Source organism: Malaclemys terrapin, chromosome 1 (genome assembly GCF_027887155.1).
Source record: "Malaclemys terrapin pileata isolate rMalTer1 chromosome 1, rMalTer1.hap1, whole genome shotgun sequence".
NCBI classification, from domain to species: Eukaryota; Metazoa; Chordata; order Testudines; family Emydidae; genus Malaclemys; species Malaclemys terrapin.
In genome coordinates, this window is record NC_071505.1 from 238,924,928 (window position 1) to 238,952,604 (window position 27,677).

The window sequence follows — 27,677 nt, forward strand, 5'->3', positions numbered from 1 at the left end:
TATTTTCCTCAGGAGATTTCTCTATTTCACTCTGTTTCTTTATCCTTCCCTGCTAAATATTCACTACTCCCCATACATCACAAAACTCTAGGAACATTGGGCCGCACGTTGGGAAATTTCTTTCCCATTTATTTCCTTTTTTGTGATAGCATTTCTCACAATTCTATTCTCCTTGGCATGGGTTCATTAGCCAAGGGACAACATTTAATTTTTTTTGTCTACAGTTGTAGGGCAATTAGCATTCTATACATAACTCACTGGTTGGCATTAAGGTTTTACAAATCATATTTCAAGAGTTTCTATACAGCTTTGGAATGATTTCTGGTGCGAAGCCAAATAAGGGGTGGGGACAGCCAGGACTTCATTGCAACAGTGAAAAGTCTCCAGAATTACAAAGAGGGGAACAGCCTATGCGTCTCAGAAATGTAGGAGACACTGACAGCAGAAACAAAACAACAAAAAAAACAGCCAATAGGGTGAGCAGCATCATTTTTAACCACATTTATGGAATGAGAACAGAGCAACAAGATTGTCAGCAGCCATTTTGTTTCCAAGTCACAGTAAAGTCAGGAAAAGTTGTAGAGATTTTTAAAAATGGCAAGTAGTTCTTGTGTAAGACACCCAACACTGTTTAAGAAGGCAAATCTGAATATAAAGAGCTTAATAGAAAAATTGACAGTGCAGTTGTGTATCACCAGTATATAACCTGCAACTGATTTTACCTTAATGCAGAAATGTTACTGCTTCCTAATTATTCAATTGAAGAGCAATAATACATCTCCCCTTCCACTACCTCCTACCCAACAATTTAAGTATTTTAAGTGGACACTGTGCCATATTTTGGCGTTTTAATAGATTTAAGAAAGCAGAACAAAAGCTACATCAGACCCTGATCTTGGAAGCTGATCTGCATGGGCATGAAATCAGTGGGTCTCCACATGGGCACAGTGGAGATTAGATTACAGGATCAGGGCCCTAGTACTTTATGTCAATTACAGTTATGGTACAAAAATATGAACTTAACACATTATGGGTTACCCTTCATCCAATCATAAAGCTGTTCCAAAATTATTTTGGTCCTCTTCAACTATAGCCATTTCTACCACAGCAGTATTACACTTGCATCATAAAATATTCCTATGAAATGCCTTTAAATTCAAGCATGTAACCTTGTTTAAAGACGATTAACATGAGTGTTTTTCATTTTGTCAACACAGAATTACCTGAAGAGTTCTTTTGCTTCTAGGAACTGAAGCTGTGCAAAGTGTATAAAACCTGCTTGCTGCAAGATTCGTTTGTACATTACCTGAAAGATGTGGAAAAAGGTTTGTTAGTGTAAATGACTCCATTCAAAAACTGTCATTACTGCAATAGTTAAGTACTTCACAAAGTATTCAATGCATGATATAGAACTATGCTTCTGAATTACTGCACATGATACAAAACCCTCAGCTTATGCATTTAAAATCAGGTTTACTCAATAACAAAGATAATTTTGAAAATACTACCTACATGAAATTTCTGAATATTTAAAACAATTTTAGTCAAGACTCCTGAACACAAATCCAGATTGACAAATTTAACTGCTCACTGCACCATTTTACATCAGACTCTTAAGATATCATATACCCTGACTTGTCCTGAAAATTTAAAATAGGGCTGTCAAGCGATTAAAAAAAATTGTGATTAATCACGCTGTTAAACAATATACCATATAAATATTTTTGTATGTTTTCTACATTTTCAAATATATTGATTTCAATTACAACACAGAATATGACGTGTACAGTGCTCACTTTATTTTTATTACAAATATTTGCACTGTAAAAATAAATAAGTAGTATTTTTCAATTTACAGTACTTGTATTAGATGGTGCAATCTCCATCATAAAAGTTGAACTTACAAATGTAGAATTATGCACAAAAAATAACTGCATTAAAAAAAAATCAATATAAAACTTTAGAGCCTACAAGTCCACTCAGTTCTACGTCACCCTATTGCTCAGACAAACAAGTTTGGTTACAATTTGCAGGAGATAATTATTAATGGAGATATCCCATCTCCTAGAACTGGAAGGGACCTTGAAAGGTCATCGAGTCCAGCCCCCTGCCTTCACTAGCAGGACCAAGTACTGATTTTGCCCCAGATCCCCAAGTGGCCCCCTCAAGGATTGAACTCACAACCCTGGGTTTAGCAGGCCAATGCTCAAACCACTGAGCTATCCCTCCCCCTATGCTGCATGCTTCTTGTTTACAATGTCATCTGAAAGTGAGAACAGGTGTTCACATGGCACTACTGTTACCAGCGTTGCAAGATATTTTATGTGCCACATGCACTAAAGATTCATACGTCCCTTCATGCTTCAACCACCATTCCAGAGGACACGCGTCCATACTGATGACTGGTTCTGCTCGATAACGATCCAAAGCAGAGCGGACCGACCCATGTTCACTTTAATCATCTGAGTCAGATGCCACGAGCAGAAGGTTGATTTTCTTTTTGGTGGTTTGAGTTCTGTAGTTTCCGCATCTGAGTGTTGCTCTTTTAAGACTTCTGAAAGCATGCACCACACCTCGTCCCTCTCAGATTTTCGACAGCACTTCAGATTCTTAAACCTTGGGTCGAGTGCTGTACTTATTTTTAGAAATCTCACATTGGTACCTTCTTTGTTTTGTTAAATCTGATGTGAAAGTGTTTTTAAAACGAACATCATCTGAAAATGCTATATTAACATGAAATATATGGCAGAACGCGGGTAAAACAGAACAGGAGACATGCAATTCTCCCTCAAGGAGTTCAGTCACAAAATTAATGCATTATTTTTTTAACACACATCATATAAATGTTTAGCATATCTGGCACATTAATAGCTTGCAATACCGGCTATAGAAGTGCCATGCGAACGCCTGTTCTCATTGTAAATAAGAAGCAGGCAGCAGTATCTCCCATAAATGTAAACAAACTAGTTTGTCTTAGCAAGAAGTAGGACTGAGTGGAATTGTATGCTCTAACATTTTACATTCTTTTGTTTTTGAGTGCAGCTATGTAACAAAAAAAAAAAAATCTACATTTGTAAATTACACTTTCACGATAAAGAAACTGCACTACAATACTTGTGTGAGGTGAATTGAAAAATACTATTTCTTTTGTTTATTTTTACAGTGCAAATTTGTAATAAATATAAAGTGAGCACTGTACACTTTGTATTCTGTGTTGTAATAGAAATCAATATATTTGAAATGTAGAAAAACATCCCAAAATATTTAATAAATTTCATTTGGTATTCTATTGTTTAACAGTACGATTAATCTCAATTAATTTTTTTTAGTTAATCGCATGAGTTAACGGTGATTAATCAACAGCCATACTTTAAAGGGGGAAGAAAAAAAAAGGAAAAGTGCATGCAGACAGGTAGGAATAGCCAGACCTTATAACAACTATAAAGTGCTACAAATCTAAGGGTCTTCTAGTATTTCTATTATAGCTTTCCTTCTGAAGTTTTACTTTCAAGATTTTTATATACTTGGCATACACATTTTCATCAACATAGAAATAGCATTTATTTAAATTAACCCATCCCCACCTATAAAAGCAGAGGTGAAACAGACCAGTATATTTTAAGCTAAATATTGAGTTAGTTGTCACTAGATAATGATAAAGGTATATGCAATGTTTTAGGTATTCCCTGTATTAACAGAAGTATCCGTATTAATGAAAATACAGAGACAAATACACTTCTCAAATTGCAGTCTGCAGCACACCTGCTGGTGGTCACATGATGCTGGTTCCTCTTGTTTCCAGGAGCATCTACAGTTATGATAATCTGCCAGCTTCATTGATATAAATTGATTTTTACACACTACTCAAAGCTCTAAACAGTGTTATGAAAGCTGTCAACACACACAGTGCTAACAGCTCCAATTTTCAACTGAAGTACCTAGGAAAATTGTAGTATTCCTCAACAATCTATTGCATGCAGAAAGATACTGCACAAGAATCGGAGGCCTACCACAGGGTGGATTGATTTACAAAGTGATTTTAAGTAACCGACTTTAATCATGATTTAAATCAGCAAACAGGAAACTTTGATTTACATTGATATTAATTGTATTTTGTATATGAAACTTTTCAGTTATTTTCCTAAAGCAAGATTCACTCTCATTGGTTGATATAACCATTAACAGTTGATTTGCAACCAAATTTTTTGCTAACTGAGAGGGTATATGATCCCTATACATTTAAACAGTTATATGCTTAAAACACGTATTCAAATTCTTAATTTTTACATTTTTTATGATAAACAACGGTGGATGATGCATTTCTTATTGACTAGGTAATTTTTTTACTCTCAATTTGTGTCACGCAACATTTGAATGGAAACTGGAATTCAGTTAAAATGTATAAAAAAGCATTTTAAAATTAAGTTTGCTAGATACATAAAGTATCAAATTTCAATTTAACACTGCTTTATTAAGCAAAGGCTGTAGATAGTGAATTGATAGCTGGTTTCTGGTCACCATGGGCCAGATTTTCGAAGGTATCCAAGTGCCTAAAGATGCAGACAGGTGCCTAATGGGATTCTCAAAAGTGCCCAAGCAGGGCAAGGTGCCCAACTGCCATCAAAATCCATGGTAGTTAAGCATCTATCCTGCTAAGGAGGTTTGAAGATCCCACTGGAGACCTGCCTGCATCTGTAGATGTTTAAACCCTTTGAAAATCTGGCTCCATGTCCTTTTGAGAACTAGCAGATCTCATTTTCTCCCCAACCTGTTTTTTAGTCTTAGATTGGGAGTTGAAAAAGCAAGAAAACTTGTTTTCCTCTTCCAACCTGTGACTCAACTTCCAGCTAACTAGTCCAAAAGAAATGTTTTCTCTATACACTTGCTAGAAAAAGTTAAACCAAAAGTACCGTATATATTTGTTCATAAGCCGAATTTCTTTTAGTAAAAATGGGAAGCATCAGAAAAGGGCGTCAGCTTATGAACGGGTATAGAGAGGGAGAGGTGGGACACAGCCCCTCCCCCCAACAGAATTAGCAAGGAGAGGCAGCACAGCCAGAAGGGAAGAGGCGGGGCTAGAATCTCTCCGCTTCTGGCCATGCTGCTCTCCCCCCCGCCTCCGAGGCATCTGCAGCTCCGGGGCTGGCAGACTGTAGTCGTGCTGCCTGGTCTGGCCCGCCGGAGCAGCTCCAACCAGGGACACTTTGTTTACTTAGGTTTACCTCCGTGCCTGCGGACGCTTGAGATAAACAAACCATCTCGGCCCACCAGCAGCTTATCCTGATGGCCCAGGAGCCAAAGTTTGCTGATCCCTGAATTATAGGATCAGTTTATGAACAGGTTATAAAAATTTTCCATTTTTACTTATCCATCTGGGGGGGGGGGGGGGTGTTAGCTTATAAACGAACCGGTTATGATCGAGTATATACGGTAATTTAAGGCAAAAGCTTTTCTGCCCAACAGAAAGTTCCTATATCTTGGGGGGGGGGGGGGGGGGGGGTTGGGGGGGGGAAGGAAGGACAGCATTCACTCCATTGCCAAGACAGCAAATATATACTTAATGAAATACATGACATATATAAAGCTTGAGTTGACCTAAGAGGTTAAAGATATTTTCCCCCAGATTCTGTATAACTAAAAAAGCAGCACCTTTAATTCATTAAAATTTGAAGAGGGCTCATTTATGCAGCATATTTTTATTGAGATTATTTTAATAGCTTATAGTAAATTTAGGCCTCAACACAGGCTAACAATTTCAAGTTCAATTTTAAACATGTTTTTTATTAAGAAAAATGTATTTAATTTATATTAAAACTTTTAAGAACAATTTTTATCTACTTTGGTCATAATGGAATATTTGACCGACTTGCCAAGGCTCATGTACTCAGTGAACCCAGTAAAGGGGAGGGTTTATTCATTCTGGAAGACCATTTAGAACACAAAGGTTTGTAAATTAACAGTGACTAACAAAGGCAAGAAGAGTCAGTTTCAGAAGTCATTTTTCCACCATGCCATTGAGCCTCTCCATGGCACTGTATTTCAGGTGTCCCTAGAACTGAGGGCATGTATGAACCATAATATAAATCTTGGAATACCAAGGCACAATGAAGATTATCAATTGACTAGTGGTACCACTGAAGATCAACACCAACAAAAAGTGCATTCATGTCATTTGAAGACCCCATTGTAATATAAATGTGCTTTCACAGCATTTCTTTTTTTTTGGCCCAGCTAGTTTAACACTATTGGCTCTGCATTTATCTCTGGAAAAATACAAAAAGCAAGCAGCAGCTCGCTCTCTATAGTCAAGCCTTTTTCCAGCTGCTGAAAACTGCATATTATAGTACATGTTATTTTTTAAAGAGGCATCAAAATACAACCTGCTACAGAATAAGTTACCCCACATGCTTCTTTTCCCCTACCTTCTTTGTTTTGTGGATTTATTTTGTAAGGACCTTATAAGAATATTCCACATTGCTCCTTTAGGTTCATATAAGGAAAAATAGACACTCTTGTTCTTTGCAACTACAACCGACAAGGACAAATTTACTAAAACTAAATAAAAATGAGGTGAAAAACTGAATATTTAAAATAGACTGCTATACTTTAAATGGGTCAAACAAAATAGCCAGAGGACAGCGCAGAATAGTAAGAAAACAGTCTGCTGTACTTGCAATTGTTTGAGTAACAATTCACCTGTCCTACAGAATCAAAATAACCACTACAGAGTAGAATGTGTTTCCCAACCTCTGCTAAGTCTGTATATTTTCAAAGTAACTAAATTCCAAGAAAACGACCATTTAAGCCACAGTTCATATTTATAAGTCTACAGGTAATTTTAATATTTGGTAAAATTATATTGTACAAAGAATGAAGAATTATTCAAAGGAATGTGCACCAGAAACATTCCCAAAACAAAGCTTGCATTTGAGTGTTCCAGCAAAACATGTTCATAGTCATGTATAAAGTGCAATTTGCTTGATTTTTTTTTTTTTTTTTTTTTTAAGTGGGTGACATTTATGTCAAGGGACAGAGTCTATTCTCAATAATGGCAGAAACAGTCACTTCTTGTCCCAAGACTTGCTTAGATGCGGTCTTAGGGCAATATGGCTATCATCATTGATAAATAATCAACACAGAAAAAATGCCCACAAAGAGGGAAAGCATTTTAAACAGAGGGCGCCAGCTCCTAGTACGTAGGCCTTGAAACAAGTGGCTTTGTCTGCCTCTTCTCTGTCCAACCACAATGGCAGGCAGGAGATGCTACTAACAGATCCCCTTGATCTCTGCCATCATAAAATGACCAGCATTAAATTAGCCTCTTTCTTAAGAGAGCAAGGTGGAAAGGGACAGCAAGGCTAAAACAAAATGTTGGACAAACCACTTTTGAAAGAAAAAAGGATTTGCAGTTTGCATGCTTAAAGTTCAAAGAATGGAAAGGAAGATCAAAATGCTGGGGGAGGGTGGGGAAAATCAAACATACCAAGAAAGCGAGTGCTGGGTATTCTAGAGGTAGAGGAGAAAATACACCTGGTGCAAAATTTGGTAATATTACTAGTAAAAAGTTTTATAAAGGGATGAGGAAAATACTCCTTTTAAACTGAATTTTCCTATAGATTTCTTTCCCAGCAGGGCCTCTTGTGCAAAACTAAACAGGTACTTTGACTGTGGCAATGACAGATAATCAAAGAGGGGAAAGGTTGCTGCTTCTAAACATCAGCTCTTTGGTAACATTTTCAGAAGGCTACACTGTAGAAGCCAGCTGCTTCAAGGTAACTTACCTTCCATTTAAACTCTATTTTGATGTTACTGAATGAGGAAGGTGGAAACTTTACAGACTGACTCCCCGTTTCCCAATCAGTGTTTTCAACTAATTTTTAATTTCATCTTTAGACTTTGTTGGGATGTGTTCTTCCTGGGAAAAGTGGGTGCTCGTATCTATTTAGAATGAGGCCATTTGAGAGTCCCCCTTCTTCTAAAATTTCCTCATCGTACTTTGCTTGTTTATACTATAATTTTTTTTAAAAATTATGCCGCCTAAGTAACCTCGCAAATAGGTGAGAAACCACCACTTCTGTTATCCCAGCCCCATCTCACCATGAATGTCTTCCTGAGGAATCAGTTCTGGAGAGAAGTTTTTCCTTCTGGATAGTTGGCTTTATTCATATTAAAAGCAATAAGACAATGTATCAAGTTTGTCTTCAGACTTGTTAAACATAGAAGCCCTTTTAGTCTTTCCAGAAGACTAGAAACTATAAAGATAATGAGCCTAAAAAATGAAATGAAAGTTTGGAGAAACATTCAAATAAAGGAAAACATCTGAAATTAGAATTTAGGAGCAACACTAAAGCTAGAAATCTAAATTTGTGGATTAAAGGAGTGGTTGATTAGTACAATCAGATTAGTGAGTGAGAAGCAAAAATTTACTTTTCTTGAGGCAAAATCCTATATGCTGTTACAGAATGGAAGTGTATATCGGTTCCGGTCATTGCTATGCAGAGACTGGGTCCACATCAACTGTCAAGTCAACTCCCCCCCCCCAAAAAAAAAAATTCTTAATGAGAAACACATTCCTTATAAAATCTAAGGAGAAACCTCCCAGCATAGTATACACATCAAGTTAGAACACAGCAATTTGTTCTCTCTCTATTTTAAGATCTTAAACAGTAGCTATCACACAATAGCCCAGCATTGGGTGATTTGACAGCTGTATTATTTAAGTAGGATGAAGCCAAAAGGTAGGTAGGTGGTTGTTTTGAGGGAAGGGATTGTATGGGAAAAAAATTATGTCTCAAACTCCCAAAAGGAAAAGTCTACTGAGGTTTTACCTCTTACCTTATTAAATCTGGTGGGCTAAATTTGGAATAATTTCTCCTTTTTGGCTTCAATAAAGTTATTCCAATTGATAATATTCCCTATCGGAATATGACACTAATTCCTATTAGACTATATGTTAAGATGTTTAAACAATTTAGAAAAAAAATGCAATTGCAATTTTTCATACATTTGCTTGTTTCCTTTTCATAAAAACTGGTCTACAATGACCTGGGACAACATTTTACATAAATATACTTAAGCTTTTATATTAGGATATTGTTCTGTCATCATGGAAACATCTAACATTTTAATGAACATTTAAATGATATAAATAGTAAAAAGGACAAGGTCTTTAAGAGCGGTTACAAAAAAATATTCTGTATAGGAAGCAAAATCTTTATTTCTTTTGACTTGCCCTTACTCAAAACTGAAAGAAAATGCAACAGATTAAGAAAGCATTTCTTAATGAGGCGACGGATGCAGCCTTCTTTATATACTAAAGACCACATGTCAGCTATACATGACATGACTAACCCATTTATTTGGGGATTCTAGTTCAGCCGTAGAATTGGAATCCCTATTAATTAACTAGGATAAATAAATTTATTTTCTTTGTGATGTTAATCTTTCAAGTGGTTTTGGGAAAAAAATAACCTGTGGCCAGAAGCCAAGGCTCAGAGAGCTAGCCTGAGTCTGAAGAAATTTTTGGAAGACAATTCTGTTAAAATGGAAGGATCCAACAAATGTGAGCAATGTTGCAATAAAAAAAAAAAAAAGCCCCAAACCTAAGGTCCAGATTATGAAGAAAGAACTAACTATAGAAAGTTCCTCTCACCCTGGAAAAACTAAAGGGATACAGGTCAAGTCTGGGCAAAGATATCAGTTGTTTTCATACATGCACACTACGTTGATAACTTATGGTAACAGTTATTCTACGTAGTGTACATAGAGATTTAAGGTAATTGGTTGTCTCTATGCTAACTGCTTTAGGGGAAACAGAAATGGTTTATTGAGCGTTTGATTTTACCCATACTTAATGTACTTTCATGGCAATTTTTGGGCAATTTTTAAAATTTGAACTGAACTGTAGTAGACAAAGCAGTGGATAAATCCCAACACTTTCTTCAGATGTCTGGACAACTGTGAAAGTCACATTTGCTTGCATGTACTGAAGTGTTTGAGATGCCTACGTGGAGTAATTTGGTAAATCTTGGAGAAAATTGTTCTTAGCTTACATAAAGTACGTAGGAACAGAGATTTATTCTAAAAACTGTAAAAATGTACAACTTGGAAATACTTTCAGTTCCAGAAGTCCTGAATCATCTTTATTTTTAAATAATGGATTGCAGTTAAATATGTGGCACGAACAGAGTGTGGTATGGTCTTTCCCATACTTCATCCATACAACTTAAATGAAAGTAGTACAGGGGAAATTATTTAGCCTTGTGGCATGGAAAGGTGTTAAATATAATGTGACATTGTCCTTGGGGTACCAGTCTTGGTTTGCTTCTTTATGATTTGAAAAAGCGCTTGATTTTTTTTTTCCTGCCTATTTTGTTCCTCCGATATATTGGGAATTAGAAGTCTGGTCTTCCCCGCAATACTTCTCAGCCATCTCAAATATTTGCAGACTATCACACCATAAAGGAGGGACACTATTGAATCTAAGACATCTTTCTCCCATCTACTCACTGGGTACTAGACTTATCAAAGCCATGATAAATCCATGATTAAAATTCCCTTTCAGTTTGTCATACTTCATTTGCTTGTGAAGTTATTACATCATTAGTGCTCCATACGCCACAGAATTTTCTAGATAAGACAATACCTAAATGTTTTAAAGTAAAATTAAAAACAGGGGGAGTTAGACAAAAGCCATCCAGGATTTCTTCATGCATCATTAAAATGAGATTGTGATCTTTTCGTTTTTTAAAAATTTCACAAGTCACCTTCAAAACTTAACACTGACATAGCACTTAAGTTGTAGCTTGGGAACTTAATGTATTACAATCTTATTCTCTGGGCAAGTTAGTAATAAAAAGGCAAGGAAGGTGTCACTTGATTCATAAAAATTAATAGAATCATAATTTCAATGGTTTTACCCTCTGCACCATAACGGCAGGAGGAGGGGAGAATTGCTGCCTTCTCCTGCCTACCAGCTCCCAGTCCACCCGTTGGTGGAAATTCTGAGAAAACAATGTCAGAAGTGGGTATCGTTAGAAAGCCCTTTCTCCCACAGACATAACTGTTCCAAACGTCAAATCTATAACTTTTTATATATAGATTTGAGAGTTTATACTTTAACAAAGGGATGTATTGCTTACATAAAATAGAATGATCTTTGGTAATCCTAAGGAAGTTAGCCTTGACATGGTAGGACTGAAAACATTTATTCATCAAAGTTATCATTCTAGGGCAACATTGCTAGACATGCTGTCACATTAATCCTCGTCCATGCTGCACTCGCATATCTCCATACAAGGCAGGCTGCTGGCCAAACATTTGAAAGGTGGTGAGCATTTGGTCTTTGCACATGAGTATTTGATTATCAAAAGGATTGATCTGGGAGTGCCTGGTAATTCACACAACTGCTGTGATCAATGCAACCTCCAAGACCTATCCAGGCCTGAGGGGAGGGTAGTTTGGGATGTACTCAATTATCCTGGAGCCATTGCACTGCTTGAAAATTTACCCTTTTAACAACAGATAAATACACCCCTCATTGGTGGCAATTTTTCTCCATTTGTCTGCTTCTTGGAAAGTATCCACCAACGTAGATCTGCTAGTGTCATAATGTTTGTCTTCAAATGGCAAACTCCACACATGAATGCCTCCAGTTCATTTATGACCTCACCAGTGATTGTCTCAGCCATTCAGAGCTAGGAGAGACTCTTTTGAGGCTGAATTAAATGCCTTCCAGTAAGATAATTTGATCTTTTCAGCTAACGTTACAGTAGTGTCACATCCTGAAAGGGTGTGGAAACATAGCAGTGCAGTGACTTTTAATGGTTCAAGTGATAGAAACATCTGAGGGATATACAGTGATTCTGTTCACCAGTAGTAGGCACAAAAACCATCTTGTGGAAGTCTTCTGTAGCATCCCACAGAGAGCACTAGAACATCTGTGCCTTGTGCAAAAATTGAGTTTAGTAGCACTTCTCTTTGTGACATTGATGGCATGCAAGAGAATTCTAATGGCAGCCTCCTCATGGGAACTACTAAGAAACTCCACTGAACAGCATGAGGCAGCAGCTTCATTATGCTATGTGACAACAAAAACCCTCGCGCAATTCTTTACATGCTGGAGCATTTTTCCTGCAAGATGTATGGTTGATTCATCCTTTGTGTGAATATGAGACAGTAGCTTCTTCACTGCAACATTGGGGATGTTTGTGGAATCAACAATTTTGTATTAGACAGGAGCAATGCTATGGAATCTTCTTTTTGGTAAGCTTTTTAATTGATTCTTCTGCATACATGTCAAACACGAGGTGGACTTCAACATAGGTCCAGTATTTTCTCTGTAGCCTCATAATTGAATGTTCAAGCAAATTCAGGCAGGTGTTACAAGTTTCTGTTTGCTGAGAGCTTGTTCCTCAGCCATACCAACTATGATTTCTATGCTGAAAGGCCCCTGCTGGCATAAGCCACTGGGTCACATTGTCAGGAGATGCTGGCTTGGGAATACCATGCACAGCATGCACTGGATTGCTTTTTGTCTTGCACATATACCCGGTATCATGCTGCCTGGTAGGGGACACAGCTAAGAATGCCAGACTTAGGTCAGACTGCCAGAAAGTAGGGCATGTACCCCAAACTGGTGGTAGATTCTATCATAAGATTTCACCAAATCAAAATACTATACTAGTTATTACGAAGTCACAGACAATCCCTTTCAGGCACTCTAGCCCCTCATGCGCCACCCAGTCAAACCAGACTTCTGCAATAAATTATTATTAAAACCCCCAAAAATCACATACATTAGGTTTTTCAGTTCCAAAAAACCACATACACACCCCTAGTCAAAATATACTTCAGATCTTACCTAAAAACCATACTGGCAGCCAAACCTTTAGTAACTAAAAACTAAAGGTTTATATTAAAGAAAAAGGAAGAGAGTTATTCAGAGGTTAAAATGAATCGTATACATTACAGTTGATTTCAGAGTTTGTAGATCAAGATAATAGCAGTGACATTAAATCTGCCAGTTTTTAATAAGTCTCTCTAGTTCATCTCAAACATTGGGGTCATCAGTCCATTGCTCTAAGCTCTTCTTTGTTAGAAATCATAATCCAAAGATGTGGAGCAGGAAAGAGACGAATGTCACAGTCTGCAATTTATACTCTTAGTCCAGGTACATGAAAAGTTAATGGCAAAACATGGAGTCCTGGGTCACATGTGCCTTGCTGAGACATGAGGCAAGCACTGTCTACGTGCTGCCTGAAGAGACATCAGGAGGAGTCCCTGAAAGAGCTGATTGTCCTTAATAGGCCATCAAGCAGGCTGGCTAGCCTTGATGTAAATCTGTTTTGGGGTTGTTACCCAAAAACACAACAGGTTTGAGATACAAATACATAGCAAAGTTTCATAATTATATGCATATAAACAGGATAATCATACTTAGCAGACTATAATTTTTCCGATGATACCTTACCCGATTTATCACAATTGTGCAACAGTGGTGATATATCAATGATGATACATTAGTGGAAACATGGTCACCTCTCTTTCATAAAGCGTCACACCTTGTTCCATCACATTCGAACATGTATTGTTGTACCATGAAGAACTTGTACTTGCCCAAAGTCTCATATAGATCAGCACCACACAGATTAGGACGCAACCAGGACAAACAAACAAACAAACAATGATCTGTCTGCATTTAGCTCTGTAACAGTCCCAACCACCTTCACTCTGACTTTCATCTTTGCATTTGAGCACAGCTTTAGTCTGGAGCCCATACACGTATGAAGTCCTCAAAACCCAAAGAATTATCCAAGGCTCCAGCAAAGTCATGATCCAAAGTAGCCAGTCAACTGACAACTTGTAGCTATCTCATCACTGAAGACGCCTTCCATCTTGACATTAATGAGCTCCAGTCTGTTATATGTGAATGGGTTGCCAGTAAGAGTAAGTTTATCTTGTAGCTTTAAAATTGCCCCTTCCTGGCATTTATCAGAGGTGGGCAATCTGCAGCCCACGGGCTGCCCACCACTGGTTTAAATGGTGCATGGTTACTTCTGCTATCCTTAAAATTTTGATCGAAATTCAATTGAGTTCTGGGGTTGGGGGGGGGGCGGGGGGAAGGGCGAGGGGAGGAGGAACGAGCCTTTGGATGCTGTGTCATACCCCACAAATCTCCCAACCGCTTTCACCGCTCTGTTTTCATGTTCTAGGGCTTCATCTAAACCAAGTGCACAGAAGGGAACTGGCAACCTTTTAAAAACCCAATTTCCTTTTCAAAACTCCTCCCAAATATATAATCAATACCACTGAATTGCTTCTTTTTTTCCCAGTGAAGACAAATCAACTTGAAGCACTCCTTCCATTTACAACAATCTGTACCATTAAAAAAATTGATCAGGTATCACGTTCTGAGCATTAACTGATAACAGTACTATCAGTTGAAAGCCACAATTTAATTTTGAGAGGGCTGCATATTTGACATGTCTGTGTTAAAGTACACCGAAAAAAAAATTGTTGGTTTTAAACGTTTTCTTGACTATATTTACATAATTGTTTGAGATTTGCCATGTTTGGTACCATTACATTCCTGGGAGAAAGGGCTTTCAGAATGCTACCAAACTTAACCCATTTTCAACAACACTATTATCAGTTTCCACCAACCGGAGGACCTGGAAGGGCAGTAATTCCCCCACTGTCTTGCTGCAGAGGGTGACACCATTAAAATAATAATTCTGCATTTTTTTAAAATGCAAAACAAACAGAAAAAAGACACCTCTCCCTTGCCTATCATTAACTTGCCCACTGAATTACAGATGCTCCCAGACTATTGAGAAAAACCCATTGTTGAATGTCATTATAGTGACCAAAGAAGGCCTCAAAGAGAAGGAAGTCAGAGAAAGATGATTAATGGTGCTTTGGAACAATGATATATTTCTACAAGTTTAAAAATGTCATTTACTTGGAGAAAAATAAATCTTATTTCGATCAAATTCATTTATTGGGTCAATGTTTTATTACATTTTAATTTCTTGAGCACTTGAAGCTTATTTTTTTAAGAACTATGTTCTTTTAATGCATTTGTGGTGACTTCATGCTACTTCTCTGTATATTTGGGCTTCCACTACAAAAGTGTTTATTAGTATATTTACTCCACTCGGTCATCTAGGAAAGATCTACACTACGAACTACATTGCTCAGGGGTGTGAAAAATCCACACCCCTGAGCAACATGGTTATACTGAGCTAATCCCCAGTGGAGATAGCACTATATCAATAGGAGGGCTTCTCCCGTCAACAGCTACTGCCTTTCATGGAAATGGATTAACTACATCGACAGAAGCAGCTCTCCCATTGGCGTAGTAGTGTCTTCACCAAAACCTGTAGCTCAGCATTTCAAGTGTAGACCTGCTCTTAGAAGCTCACGCACATGTGGGAGGACGGGAACAGATACACACATCTCAATGGCTCAACAAAAGTAGTTTCCAACTGAGATTCTGCCTCATGAATGCTTGTGATGACAACCAATAGTCATAATAGAATCACAGGACTGGAAGGGACCTCGAGAGGTCATCTATTCCCGTCCCCTGTACACATGGCAGGACCAAGTATTATCTAGTATTATCTTATTAAGTCAGCACTGAATTTCACTTTTTAAAATGCATCCATATACAAGTAAACCACACAGATAGATGTATGTATGTATATTATATATATACACACATATACACACACACACATATATGTGTGTAACTAAGATATATACACACACACACACATACATATATGTGTGTAACTAAGATTGTATTTGTCAGGAGTTACAACAGGTGCCTGAGTCAAGTCTCTCGGGTTCTATTCCTGACTGCCATCATCTCACTTGGTTAGGTCACCTTTGCTTTAGTTTTCCATCCGCCTTATCTGTGAAATGGGCATAAAGCTTACGTCACATGTTTGTGAGGCATTAGTATTCATAAAGAATTGAGACCCTTAGATGGAAAGTTGGAACTAGACAAATTCAGACTAGAAAAAAAATGCAACTTTTGTTTATTTTTAATAGTGAGTATAATTAATGGAACTTATCAAGGGTTGTGGTGAATTCTCCGTCACTGGAATTTATTTTTTTAATCTAGAAAGGATGTTCTTCTAAAGAGATATGTTCTAGTCCAATCACAACTATTAGACTTTAAGCAGAACATAATCCAAGCAAGTCCTATGGCCTGTGTTATATAGCAGTCAGGCTAGATCATCACAGTGGTCCCTTCTGGCTGCCTTACACATCTAGAAAATGTTAGAAGTGATAAGATTTCATAAACTAAAAATAAAGATTGCAAAAGGAACTGATCCACATCCACACAAAATTTTTTTTTCTCCTTAAAACCAAAATGTCTTGTTCTGTAATCTTAATGTGTTAAATAGTTGGACAGATACTTTACAAAAGTTTGCCCATGTGGTTCTTCACTTATTCTCAGGTTTGGGTTTTTTTTTTTTTTTTTTTATTATATGCTCTATAGATCGAGATTTCAAAAAAATCACAACACTGAAAAAGTGGGATGATTTCACCATGATGAGGCAACCTGTCCTGCACAAGGAGAATCTAGGTAAAAAGCACAACTCTTCATTCGCTTTTCTATCCATTCTCTCACCTTCTCACCTTTATAGCACATGATCTCTACCAGCATGATAAAACATGCACCATCTTTTAATGATGCCATTAACACCTTTGAGAAAACTGAGAAGACATCCAGACAGTAATACTCAGCACTGCCAACTCAACCTAGAGTCAAGACAGCAGCATACCTAACTCCTCAGACCCAAGGAACAGGAGATATTAGATTTCTCCCTAGCAAGCTCTCACTCTTCAGTTACTTCTTTGCCACTGGACCAGCTTCCACATATTTTGACATATGTTCAAGGTAGGACAAACCTGAAATTTCTCTTTTGGAATGTTTCTTCGGGCTGCCTTTGCTAAGACTAGGGCTTCTTCCACTCTGTGGCTGGTTAGAAGATCCTGAATCTGTCTTTCTAGAGGTAATGGCACCAAGATGTACACACCTTTATTGGTAGCTACAATTACCTTTCCTGAGTAGAGAAGACAAAAAAAATTGGCAATTGGCATTTTGAACAGTACAAACTGATTTCTAGAGACTTCATTAAACATTAACATTGCTATAGAATAACCGAATGATATAAAAGCGTAGTTGTCTCTGTTTTCAAGTTCTGAAGCTCATCTTTGCAATTAATATATTTAACCGATTTTATACTATACCAGGGATTGGCAACCTTTGGCACGCGGCCAGTCAGGGTAAATCCCTGGTGGGCCAGGTCGGTTTGTTTACCTGCTACGTTTGCAGATTCGGCCGATCGCGGCTCCCACTGGCTGTGATTCACCGTTCCAGGCCAATGGGGGCTGTGGGAAAGGCAGCCAGCACATCCCTCGGCCCACACCACTTCCCACAGCCCCCATTGGCCTGGAGTGGCGGACCACGGCCAGTGGGAGCCGCAATCGGCCGAAACTGCAGACACAGCAGATAAACAAACCAGCCCAGCCTGCCAGGGGCTTACCCTGATAGGCCAAAGGTTACCGATCCCTGTACTATAACTAAGTTTGTCCTTAAAAAACTACAAAAATAAATTAAGTCCACTCATACTAGAAATTTTTCTTCATTTTCACAGGCATAAATGTGTGTTCTAGTACAGAAAGTTTTCTGTACATCTTAGTATATCATGAAACAGGGAAAAAAAAGGTGCACCCCAGCCTGCAAACCTGTATTTGCATATTTGTCAGGGAAAAGTATTTTTCATGGTCATTTTCACAGTCATCACAGAAGGGTGGGTAAGTACATTGTGCAGAAGTAGTAAAAATTCATAATACAAGGCTGGGGTACCCTGTAATTACACAGATACATCGGCTCTCACACACACCCCTCACTAAACTGGAAACATTCCAATTTATGATTGCCAGAGACAAAACCAGAAACAACATACTCTCAACACAAGTGTCACCTTGTTCTGTGACCAAGCTCTTAAGCCAGACCTAGAGCAACATACAGCTGATTGTTGGTGTATTACTGAGTTCTGAGGATTGCTCAGTGTTTTGCTTTCCACTGGTTCACAGGGAGAGCAACATTACCTATGTTGGTACTGCTTAGATGATTCATGCTTTAGTGAACTGTAGGCTTGAAAACAGATTCCAGTGCAACTTAGCAAGGTTCTACCATAATATACAAAGCTATATAATAGTCAATGTAGATATGAAACTGAAATCCATAGCTAAAGGAAAGCCAACTTGAAATCACTTCTAAAGTTTTTTTGGCATTGTTTTTAATGGATACCACCTATGTTTTAGTAAACAAAAAACATTGGTATTTTCAATTTTTTTACTATCTGCATTTGTCAACTTTTTCAAATAGCTTGTTTACCCTGTTTCTGATCATCTTACACAGCAACCAAAAAGAGAGAAAATGTTATAAAGTGTGATTCCACACCTACAAAAGGGTTTGGCAGGAGGAAGAGGTGTCCTCTGCAGATGTATTACCACAAACTACTCAACTCACTTACAAAATTTTAAGTTGACAGTGTTCCCTTGAAGGAAAAAATTGTGTAAAATTACAAGTGAGGGCTGCAGTGGCAGACACACGTGCTCCACTTTATGCACAATGGTATCAGTCAGATGACTCGTGCATAAAGATTGCAAGTGTTTTACTTTACTCAGTTCAAAACCAATCTCGTAAAGAATCTCATAACTGGAGTTTCTTTGAGATATGTGGTCCCTATCTGTATTGCACCGGAGGTTACACATGCGTACCATGAGCCAGTAGCCAGAGAATTCGAAAGTAGCGTCCATTGGTCCGCATCCATGCGCTCTGGCTCATCTCGTGCCGCCGACCGAGGGGATAAAAAGCGGACCAGACCGACTGCCTCTCCAGTTCCTTCTCCACCATGAATCAGAGGAGGAGAGGGCAGGTAGTGGAATACAGGTAGGGACTACACTCCTCATGTAAGTAACCGCCTCCTCTTCTTCCAGTGATTGTCCCTATTGTATTCCACTGAAGGTGATTAACAAGCAGTACTTAAGTAGGAGGGGAGTGCAAAGATGTAAATGGCAGGGCTGAGCAAAGGTCAGCCCTTCTAAAAGAGGCATCAGCAGAGGAGTCCTGGACTAGGGTATAGTGTCTCACAAAGGTGTGAACAGAGCCCCATGTGGCTGCTTTAGAGCTATCAAGAAGGGATACCTTCTGAAGTGATGCCATAGTCGTTGCTTGTGCTCTCGTGGAATGAGTTCTTATCCGTGGTGGGGGGTGCGAGGGAAGGTTTGATAGTTGATGGTGTAGAATTCAGCCAGAGATCCATTTGGAGATCCTCTGAGTAGAGATCACTTGTCCCCCAAGTCTGTTATAGTGATGAATAGTCTATGGGACTTCCCAGTTGGTCTTTTACCTACAAAGACCATCACCAAGGACAGCTGGACATCGAAGGTGTGGACTCTGTTCCTCTGAGGAAGTGTGCAGTTTAGGAAAGAACACAGCTAAGGGGACTGATTGGTTCAAGTGGCTCAAGTGAAATTTCAAAACAACCTTGGGGGGGTGAATCTGGGGTATAAACGTAGTGGAACTTTATCTTCATGGAATACAGTACAAGGAGGATCCGCCATCATTGCTCCAAGCTTGCCACCCCTTCTGGCTGAGGGGATGGCCACAACGAATGCAACTTTTGTGGAGAGAAGGGAAATGGAGCAGGAAGCTATGGGTTTAAAGGGTGGCATTGTGAGTGCTGAGAGAACAAGGTTCAAGTCCCACAGAGGAGTAGACTTATGAATAGGTGGAAAAGTTCTGATTAGGCCTTTCCAAAATCTAATGGTCAGTGGGAGAGTGAAGACTGAGTAATCTTCAGAAGGAGGATGGTAGGCACTAATTGCTACCCAGTGGACTTGTAAGGTGCTGATGGATAGCCCTGATGCCTTTAGAGAAAGGATATAGTCTAAACTGACAGGGATACCCACACCTTCTGGAAGAATGATCCTTTGATGTGACTGAGAAAACTCTCTCTACTTAGCCAGGTAGCATTGCCTAGTGGAATCCTTCCTAATGTTAGAGAGTATGTCTCGTATGACTGTGGAACATGAGCATTCTAAGGATGATGCCCATCCAAAAATCAACCCCTGAGGTAAAACGAATACAGATTGGGGTGCCTGATCTTGCCATTTCACGAGGCCAGGAGCTCAGGGAATGTTGGGAGGATGATCGTTACTCAAGATTACATGCACAGGAGATTTAGGAACCAAAATTGTCTAAGCCAGTAGGGGGTGATCAGGATAACTCATGTCCTGTCCTGCCAGCTTTTGCACAAAACTCGTGACAAGGGTTGTAGCAGAAGGCATGCATAGTTCAGGTGATCTGATGAAGGAAGAAGTAATCTCTCTCCTTGGGAGTGGTGACCTGGGGCTCCCCTGCAGCAGTGTGTTGCATTTTCTGTTCGCTATGAAGGCGCACTGATCTCTGATTAGGGTTCCCCATAGATCAAAGATTGTGCAGTACCAAGTTGTGGAGCTCCCACTTGTAGTCAACTGAAAAATGTCAGCTGAGGGAGTCGGAGCATATTTTGTTTTCTGGGAAGGTAGGCTGCTGATGGGGTGATTTGGTTGCCTACGCACCAGTTCCACAAGCTAACTGCTTCTGCGCACAGGGAGATGGATCTTGCGCCTCCCTGTTCGTGGATGTAGAAGACTGTCATAACACTGTTTGACAGCATAAGGATGTAGTGGATGAACAGAAAAGAGGCCTCGGCATGCCTTCCGGACTGCTCATACCTTCAGAATATGGATGCGCATCCTAGACTCTTGTGGCGTCAAGGTGCCTTGTGCTGTGTGGCTGTCCAAGTGAGCGGCCCAACCAAAAAAGGATGCATCTGTAGTAATGGGCCTGGTCTGGAGAAGTGGGGAGAAAGGAGACATCCACTCTCATCTGTGGAGGATTTGTCCACCATAGTAGGAAAGAAAACTACCTTTGCAGGAATTGTTACCATGCAATTCATAGGATGGCGGTTTGGAGAGTATACCAACTGGAGCCATATTTGAAGGCAACGAAGGTGGAGCCTTGCGAATGGGGTGACATGAGTGCATGATGACATATGACCTAGAAGAGACAGGCATGTTTTGACCAGTACTGGAGGGTTGATTGCCATTGGGGCTACAATACTATTCATGGTCTGAAGCCAGTCTATTGGCAAGTATGCCCTTGCAATAATTGAATCCAGTGTGGCCCCAATGATGTCCAGAGACTATGCGGGGGTGCGAACAGATTTTTCGGCATTTACACTGACCCCCAGGGAAGAGAGGTTTAGCATGGGCCTTCTGGCACGACTTGGTAACAAGGAACAAGTCATCAAGGCAGGGGAAGACAACGAGACCGAGGCATCTGGTGTGAGCTGCCACTACTGCAAATACTTTAGGAAGCGTCTGTGAGCGGGATGAATATCTACAGGAGAGTAAGCATCCTTCATATTGAGAGCTGTAAATCACATCCTTTTCTAGTGATGATATTACAGGAGCCAGCATAACTGTATGGAACTTGAGTTTGCAAATGAAGCAGTCAGGGTGGTGGTGGTGGTGAATTAGTCTCCATGCGCCCTTCTTTTGGCATATAAGGAAATAAGTCCAATAAAAGCTGCCCCCTTGGTATTCAGGGGACACATGTTCTATTGCTCCTCACTCTAAAAGGGAGTGCACCTCTTGTTTGAGAATAGTCTTGAGAGCAATCCCCGAAAGTTAAAGGGGAAGGTGACTGTGGAGGAGGTAGGGATGCAAACTCATTCATATACCCAGAATGGATGATGTTCAGCATGCATTGGTCTATTGTTACTGCACTCCATGTGTTCACAGAGTGCACTAGATGACCTCCAAATGGTGTGTGAAGGTCCGGCAATGTCAGGCTTAGTGGCTCAAAGCTCTTGAGGTCCCATCAAAAATAGTGCTTCGCTGGGGGTTGAGATTGGGATGGTATGCCTATTGCAGAAGGTGCAGGGAAGCAGGTCCTTTAAACCCGCTGCCTGTTGCATGGTGGTTCATAAGTAAGGGTAAGATTATGTCATGGAGGTCATGGAATCTGAATTCTGTGTCCTCCATGCCATTTTCCATTTCAGCCCTGGGGCCCCGGCAACTCCCAGCCACCGGCCCCACAGCTGAGGGATCCTGGAACTATCAGCTTTTACTAACACTGGGGAGGGGGGCCCTCCGGAGATCCCAGCCACAGGGGGTGCTGGACTCCCCTCCTTCACAGCAGGGCTGGGGCTCAGCCCCATTTTATCACTGTTATTTTTAGTAAAAGTCATGGAGGGTCGCAGGCAATAAACAAAAATTCACTGAAGTCTGTGATCTGTCCCTGACTTTTACTAAAAATAACAGTGATAAAATCTTAACCTTATTCATGGGGCAGAGGGTAGCCCTATAGTCCTTCTAGGTAGGGATGTTAGTTTTCTGACTGAATAACTGATTAATTGAAGGTGAGGTCCTCCACACTATTCTGAACCTTTCTAGAGAACCCTGACACACGGAGCCATGACTCTCTAACAATGCCAGTAGCCATGGCTCTACAGGATGTATCAGCAGCTTCAGCTGCAAATTTGAGGTTGGTCTTTGCTATTAATTTGCTTTCATCCATCACCACCTGGAAACAAGCTCTGTCCTGTTGTGGAAGACTGTCAGTGAACTCTGCAAACTTGGAGTAGTTCAGGAAGCTGTACTTGGCCATTAGTACCTGGCTATCCTGAACTGAAAGCTAGATGATAAGAACACCTTTCTCCCAATAGGTCTAGGCGTTTAACCTCTTTGTCCACAGAAGTAGACCAGGGGTGTTGCTGTCTAGCCCTTTTGGAAGATACTTTGACCATCAAAGAGTTGGGAGAGAGGTGAAAAACAAAGATTAGCCCCTTACCACTCTGAGTAGAGGATGTCAAGGAGTTTGTTCTAGGATTCCTGAATCTCTTCAAGAGGAATCTGTAGTTCACTAGCAACTCTACAAAGATGCTCCTGGAACTGCCTGAATTCACTTGGGGAAGTAGGGGTGCAGAGGCGAAGGAGACAAAGGGGTTACTGGTTTGTCTGGAGATGAAGGTGGAAGCCTTGCTGGTTCCAGCAGAACTGCTGGATCCAGTGCATAATGCTCTTCCTTCTCTGAGGGGAGGCAAGGAGTAACTCCCTAGCAGATCTGACCAACTCTGCAGGGGTGTATTGGTCCCAGGGCCCCAATACACCCCTGGCCAGTAGGAAGAGTCGAAAGGGGGATGTGGAGGCCTCCTGGCAAGGGGTGACAGCAACTCAGAGCTAAATGTGGAGGTTGATCCCAAGGTGGTCTAAGTCTTTCGGGCAGCAGAGGAGATGTAGGGTAAGGAAACGAAGGGTCCTCAGTTGGTTCGGAGTTTCCTGATGAGGAGAAAATGGATTCCTGTTCCAGAGGTAGTACCATCGGTGCCACTGGAGAGAAGTTGTATCTCAAGGAAAGAGTGGGAAATAAACTTCAAGTTGTTGACTCCCTAGGTGATGTTATGACATCTCTGAAAAGGAACAGACCCGATGGAGGGGATTTTGGATCCAGCAGTATGAAGATGTCCTGTTAAGCAGTATGGGACCCAGTTCTCCCCAGTGCAAGCAGGTCATCATTGCCCAGACCACTGGAGCCAGAGAGATGCTGTTGAAAACTGCTATGAACAGGCAGTGAACATCTTTGTTGGTGCTGATGGATCCAGAGGTTTCGGAGGTGCCAAGGAGGACAATACCAACAGATCACGTTCTATTATCAACAGAGCCCGATGTTTAAGAGCTTTCTTGTCAAGCCTCTGGGACTTAGTACATTCTAAGTCCACTTGGGATGAGATGCTAGTCTTGCTCAGAGCTGAATCAGACTTCTTCAAAGTGGATTTCAAGGAAAGCAGTCTCATGCATTTGAGTGTGCTTCCTGGGCTCCCGAGAGGATCCCACCAGGAGGTCTGAAGGTAGATTCTCTGGCACCGATATTGTGCTTAGCAGCAGGAGGCTCAAACCTTGCTGAGTAAGGCCACTGTAAGGGGGGGGGGAGGGGGGACAAAGAGTTCCCTGGCCTGCTCTGATTGAGGCCTCATGGTCTTTTCCATGAAGTATTTTTGAAGGTGGAATTCCTGCTCTTCTCCAATATGGCTGGGGAACAAGAAGCAGATATTGCACCTCACTGTGATGTGAGCTTCCCTGAGGCAGTACAAGCAGCGTTGGTGGTTGTCACTGACCAAGAAGTATCGCTGGCAAGAAGCACAGAATTTTAAGTACGGAGTTGTGGGCCTAGTCGAGTACACACACAAGGTACAAGGGAGGGAGGGGAGAGAAGAGAAGTGTTCCCCCAAAAATTAATCTAGCATTAAAAATTATGAAAATACTAGAGGGGTAGCAGTGTTAGTCTGTATCCACAAAAACAAACAACGAGGAGTCCGGTGGCACCTGAAAGACAGACTTATTTGGGCATAAGCTTTCATGGATAAAAACCCCCACTTCTTCTTGCCCAAATAAATCGGTTAGTCTTCAAGGTGCCACCGGACTCCTCATTGTTTTTATGAAAACACAAACTATTAACAGTACAAGATACTAAAAACTATTTACAAAGCAAAATCTTATAAGGGACAAAGCTGAAGCTACAGACAGAGGTTCTGACCCGGATCATGTGGTAGTGAGAAGGAACTGGAGAGGAAGTCGGTCTGCCCCATGCTTTATCGCCTCAGTTGGAGGCATGAGGTGAGCCAGGGTGCATGAGCAGACCAACAAAAACCACTTTCAAATTTTCCAGCACAGGATGAGCATGCGTAACCTCAGTGAAATACAATAAGGACCATCACTCAAAGAACAAGAAGTTTCATTTGCAATGTTTTGTAGGAACACAAGACATAATATTCTTTAGCGAAAATACTATTAACAGCAGGATAAAGTGTTACATTTAAGGATATTCTATTATTGTGTGTTTCACAAGAGGTAGCTTGTTCTTCAAAGGAGCTCATTTTTTTTTTTTTTTACTTGATACTATGTCAGCATAAAGTTTGATTTTTTTTTTTTTTTATGTCCCAAGAAATTCATGCAAAGAGATAGGTGTACTAGCTAATACCTTCAAAGTCTTGTAGGATGTGGCCTTCCTTAAAAGGTAGGGTCTGTTTTAGTTGTTGATCCAGCATGCTATGCACTGTAATAAACTCATTGTCAAGAGCAACTACATAAGGAAAACACAGGGCTGCTCCAATCACATTCTCTGACCAGTGCACAGGAGCACGCTGGGAAATGCCATCCACAGTTGCAAACATACCTGCAAAGAAAGGGAAGAAAGTCTGAAGCTTAAGCCAAAGCCTGCAGTTTTTCAGGAATCGAGCACTGGAACCTTTCTTGCCACGAACCCAGGATTATGAGTAATTTACAAGTGTAAACAACGAAGGACTTTTTACAATGGAAGGGCATTTCTGTTAAACTTTTTACAAAATACTGACTCTCCAAGGATCCTGTTGCAATTAGATATTTGTTGATTAATTATGCTCAAATTAGTACACAAAAATTATTTTCTTGCGCACAGTAAAGTGATACAAGCTTCATTTCAATGCTTATTCCTCCTAGATGTAAAAAAAAGTCCAAGAAACATACAGTGAACTATTTCTTTTAAAAACAATGTGTACACCCTTTAACCCACCAAACCCAAGCCAGCATTCCATGAGCCTGTCCCTTCTAACACTGCTATCTTAGTTAAAAAAAAAATATATTCCTACAGGTTGCCTGAGCACTCTTCCTCTTGCAATTTGGCCTGTCTGCTCCCTTTAACATCTCAAATGCCAGCAGAACATTTCAGTATCCAAGTTAATTCAATTCACCCATATTTTCTGAGTCAATTGCTATAGCAGAGTGAGGGCCCCAATTCTTTCAGAAGAGGGTTTTTTCCCCCTTGCAAGACATGTGTCTACAAAAATTTGAAGCAAACTCCAGAAAGAAAGGTAGAGGCTCTTGCAAAGCAAACTGCCACACAAGGCAAAAAAAATACACTGGAGATTTAATAAACGCATTAAAAATTAAGATATAGTCTCCAAAGTCTTATTGAATTTTTAGTAAGGCTCTTTCCACTTAATTTGTGGTTATTTTCTCTGCTAGACGCGTATTTTGGATTTTTTCAAGTAACCATTCAATAAGTTTGACTCATCTCTCTCTTTTGGATCATTTGCCACTAATCATACTATAGACTTTAAGAATCTATATCTCCCTTCCACTTTCTCTCAGAGATTTATGCAGCATTTCTGTTCCGAGAGAAAAATCCATTAGCACTTCCAAAAATTGTACAGTAAATTCCTTATGGAAAATCAAGCCAGTTTTTTTATACAGAATACTCAATATCTAGAGATAATAAAAATCACTTAAATTAGGCTTCATAATATAATTCAATATGCAAAGTTTAGAATGGAATATTGTACTGGTACATTTTGGTTTTAGTGATAATCTACAGGTACCCTAGACATTTAAGTCCTCTGGAACAGGTAAAGCCTGGGCAGCAACAATATAATACTTTCTCAAGCCAATTTCTGCCTGTTTACCTCAACCCTGAATCTGAAAGGCCTAAGTAGCAAGATTATATGTCTGTCTCCATCCTCATCTGAAATTGCCAATAACACTGCCAATTATTGCCAACAGTCGTTTTGGTAGTTTTTGTGATGTGGACATGTGGCTACTGGGAACTAGAATGAAATTAACTCATTTCACATAAGAAACTGAGTAACTATGTGATGGTAACAAGTGTTAGCCACTACTGAACTACACTCGTTTCAAAACTGGAAATGCAGAGATTTCTCCAATTATCAATCTTCAGCTATCCAGACACCAGCATTTTTCTTTTGAAGCATGCTGCTGAGCATGCACATAAACAAGTCAGGCAAATTAAGCCTCACTTTTCTTCTCATCTGCTTTTGCCTTTGTTTGTCAAAATGGGATATGTCCAATTAGGTAAAGTGATAGAACTTTTGCCTATCACAAAACCTGATGGTATTAGGAGCTTTTCAAGTGGGTGAGAAGAGGGCAGAAAACAACTGTATTGGTAACGGATGACTACATAGTGTGAGCAACTGTGAGGAAATGCACCACATAATCTTCTTATTCCTCTGTCCAGTAAGTATGCGTGGAAATGATAGCCAGCATGAAGAAAAACAACCCTCATCAACATTTGCTCTAGTCCTGTCTACAATAAGGCTCAAGTATTAGTTGGAACCATGTTTGAAATGGTTATTGTTAGAAGAGTGGTAACACTTAAATGCCAAGGTACATAGAACCTAACTATGTTACAAAGCAGCTGTAAAACCACATAACATACCAGGAAAAGTGCTGGAAGCACAAAATTCTACTTAAAGTGAAGGAGATGGTAAAAGTAAGAATGTAGAAAGTTACAGTGAAACAGAATGAAAGGGAAAATGTACACATTCAATAACAGGCAATTTAAGTAATGAGACACAAGCAGTTAGACTGTCTAGACTAGGGAAAAGGCATGAAAAATTAAACCCAGGCCACACTTTTGTTCTTAACACAAGAATGGCCATACTGGTTCAGACCAGTGGTCCATCTAGCCTAGCAGTGGGCAAACTATGGCCCGCGGGACCCTCCTGCCTGGTCCCTGAGCTCCTGGCCCTGGAGGCTAGTCCCCGGCTCCT

General features: G+C 40.0%; 1 protein-coding gene across 4 annotated transcripts in view; it reads right to left on the reverse strand.

The window, feature by feature from the left end:
- Window positions 1-27,677, reverse strand: part of TGFBRAP1 (transforming growth factor beta receptor associated protein 1) — a 64,582-nt gene that overhangs the window by 23,795 nt on the left and 13,110 nt on the right. For all 4 annotated transcript variants that reach the window (XM_054010398.1, XM_054010373.1, XM_054010381.1 and 1 more), the window contains exons 3-5: window positions 25,115-25,309; window positions 16,924-17,078; window positions 1,224-1,306 (exon numbers count right to left, since the gene is read on the reverse strand). In XM_054010398.1, coding sequence (XP_053866373.1) covers window positions 1,224-1,306; window positions 16,924-17,078; window positions 25,115-25,309 — 433 coding nt within the window. The remainder of the gene's footprint in view (window positions 1-1,223; window positions 1,307-16,923; window positions 17,079-25,114; window positions 25,310-27,677) is intronic.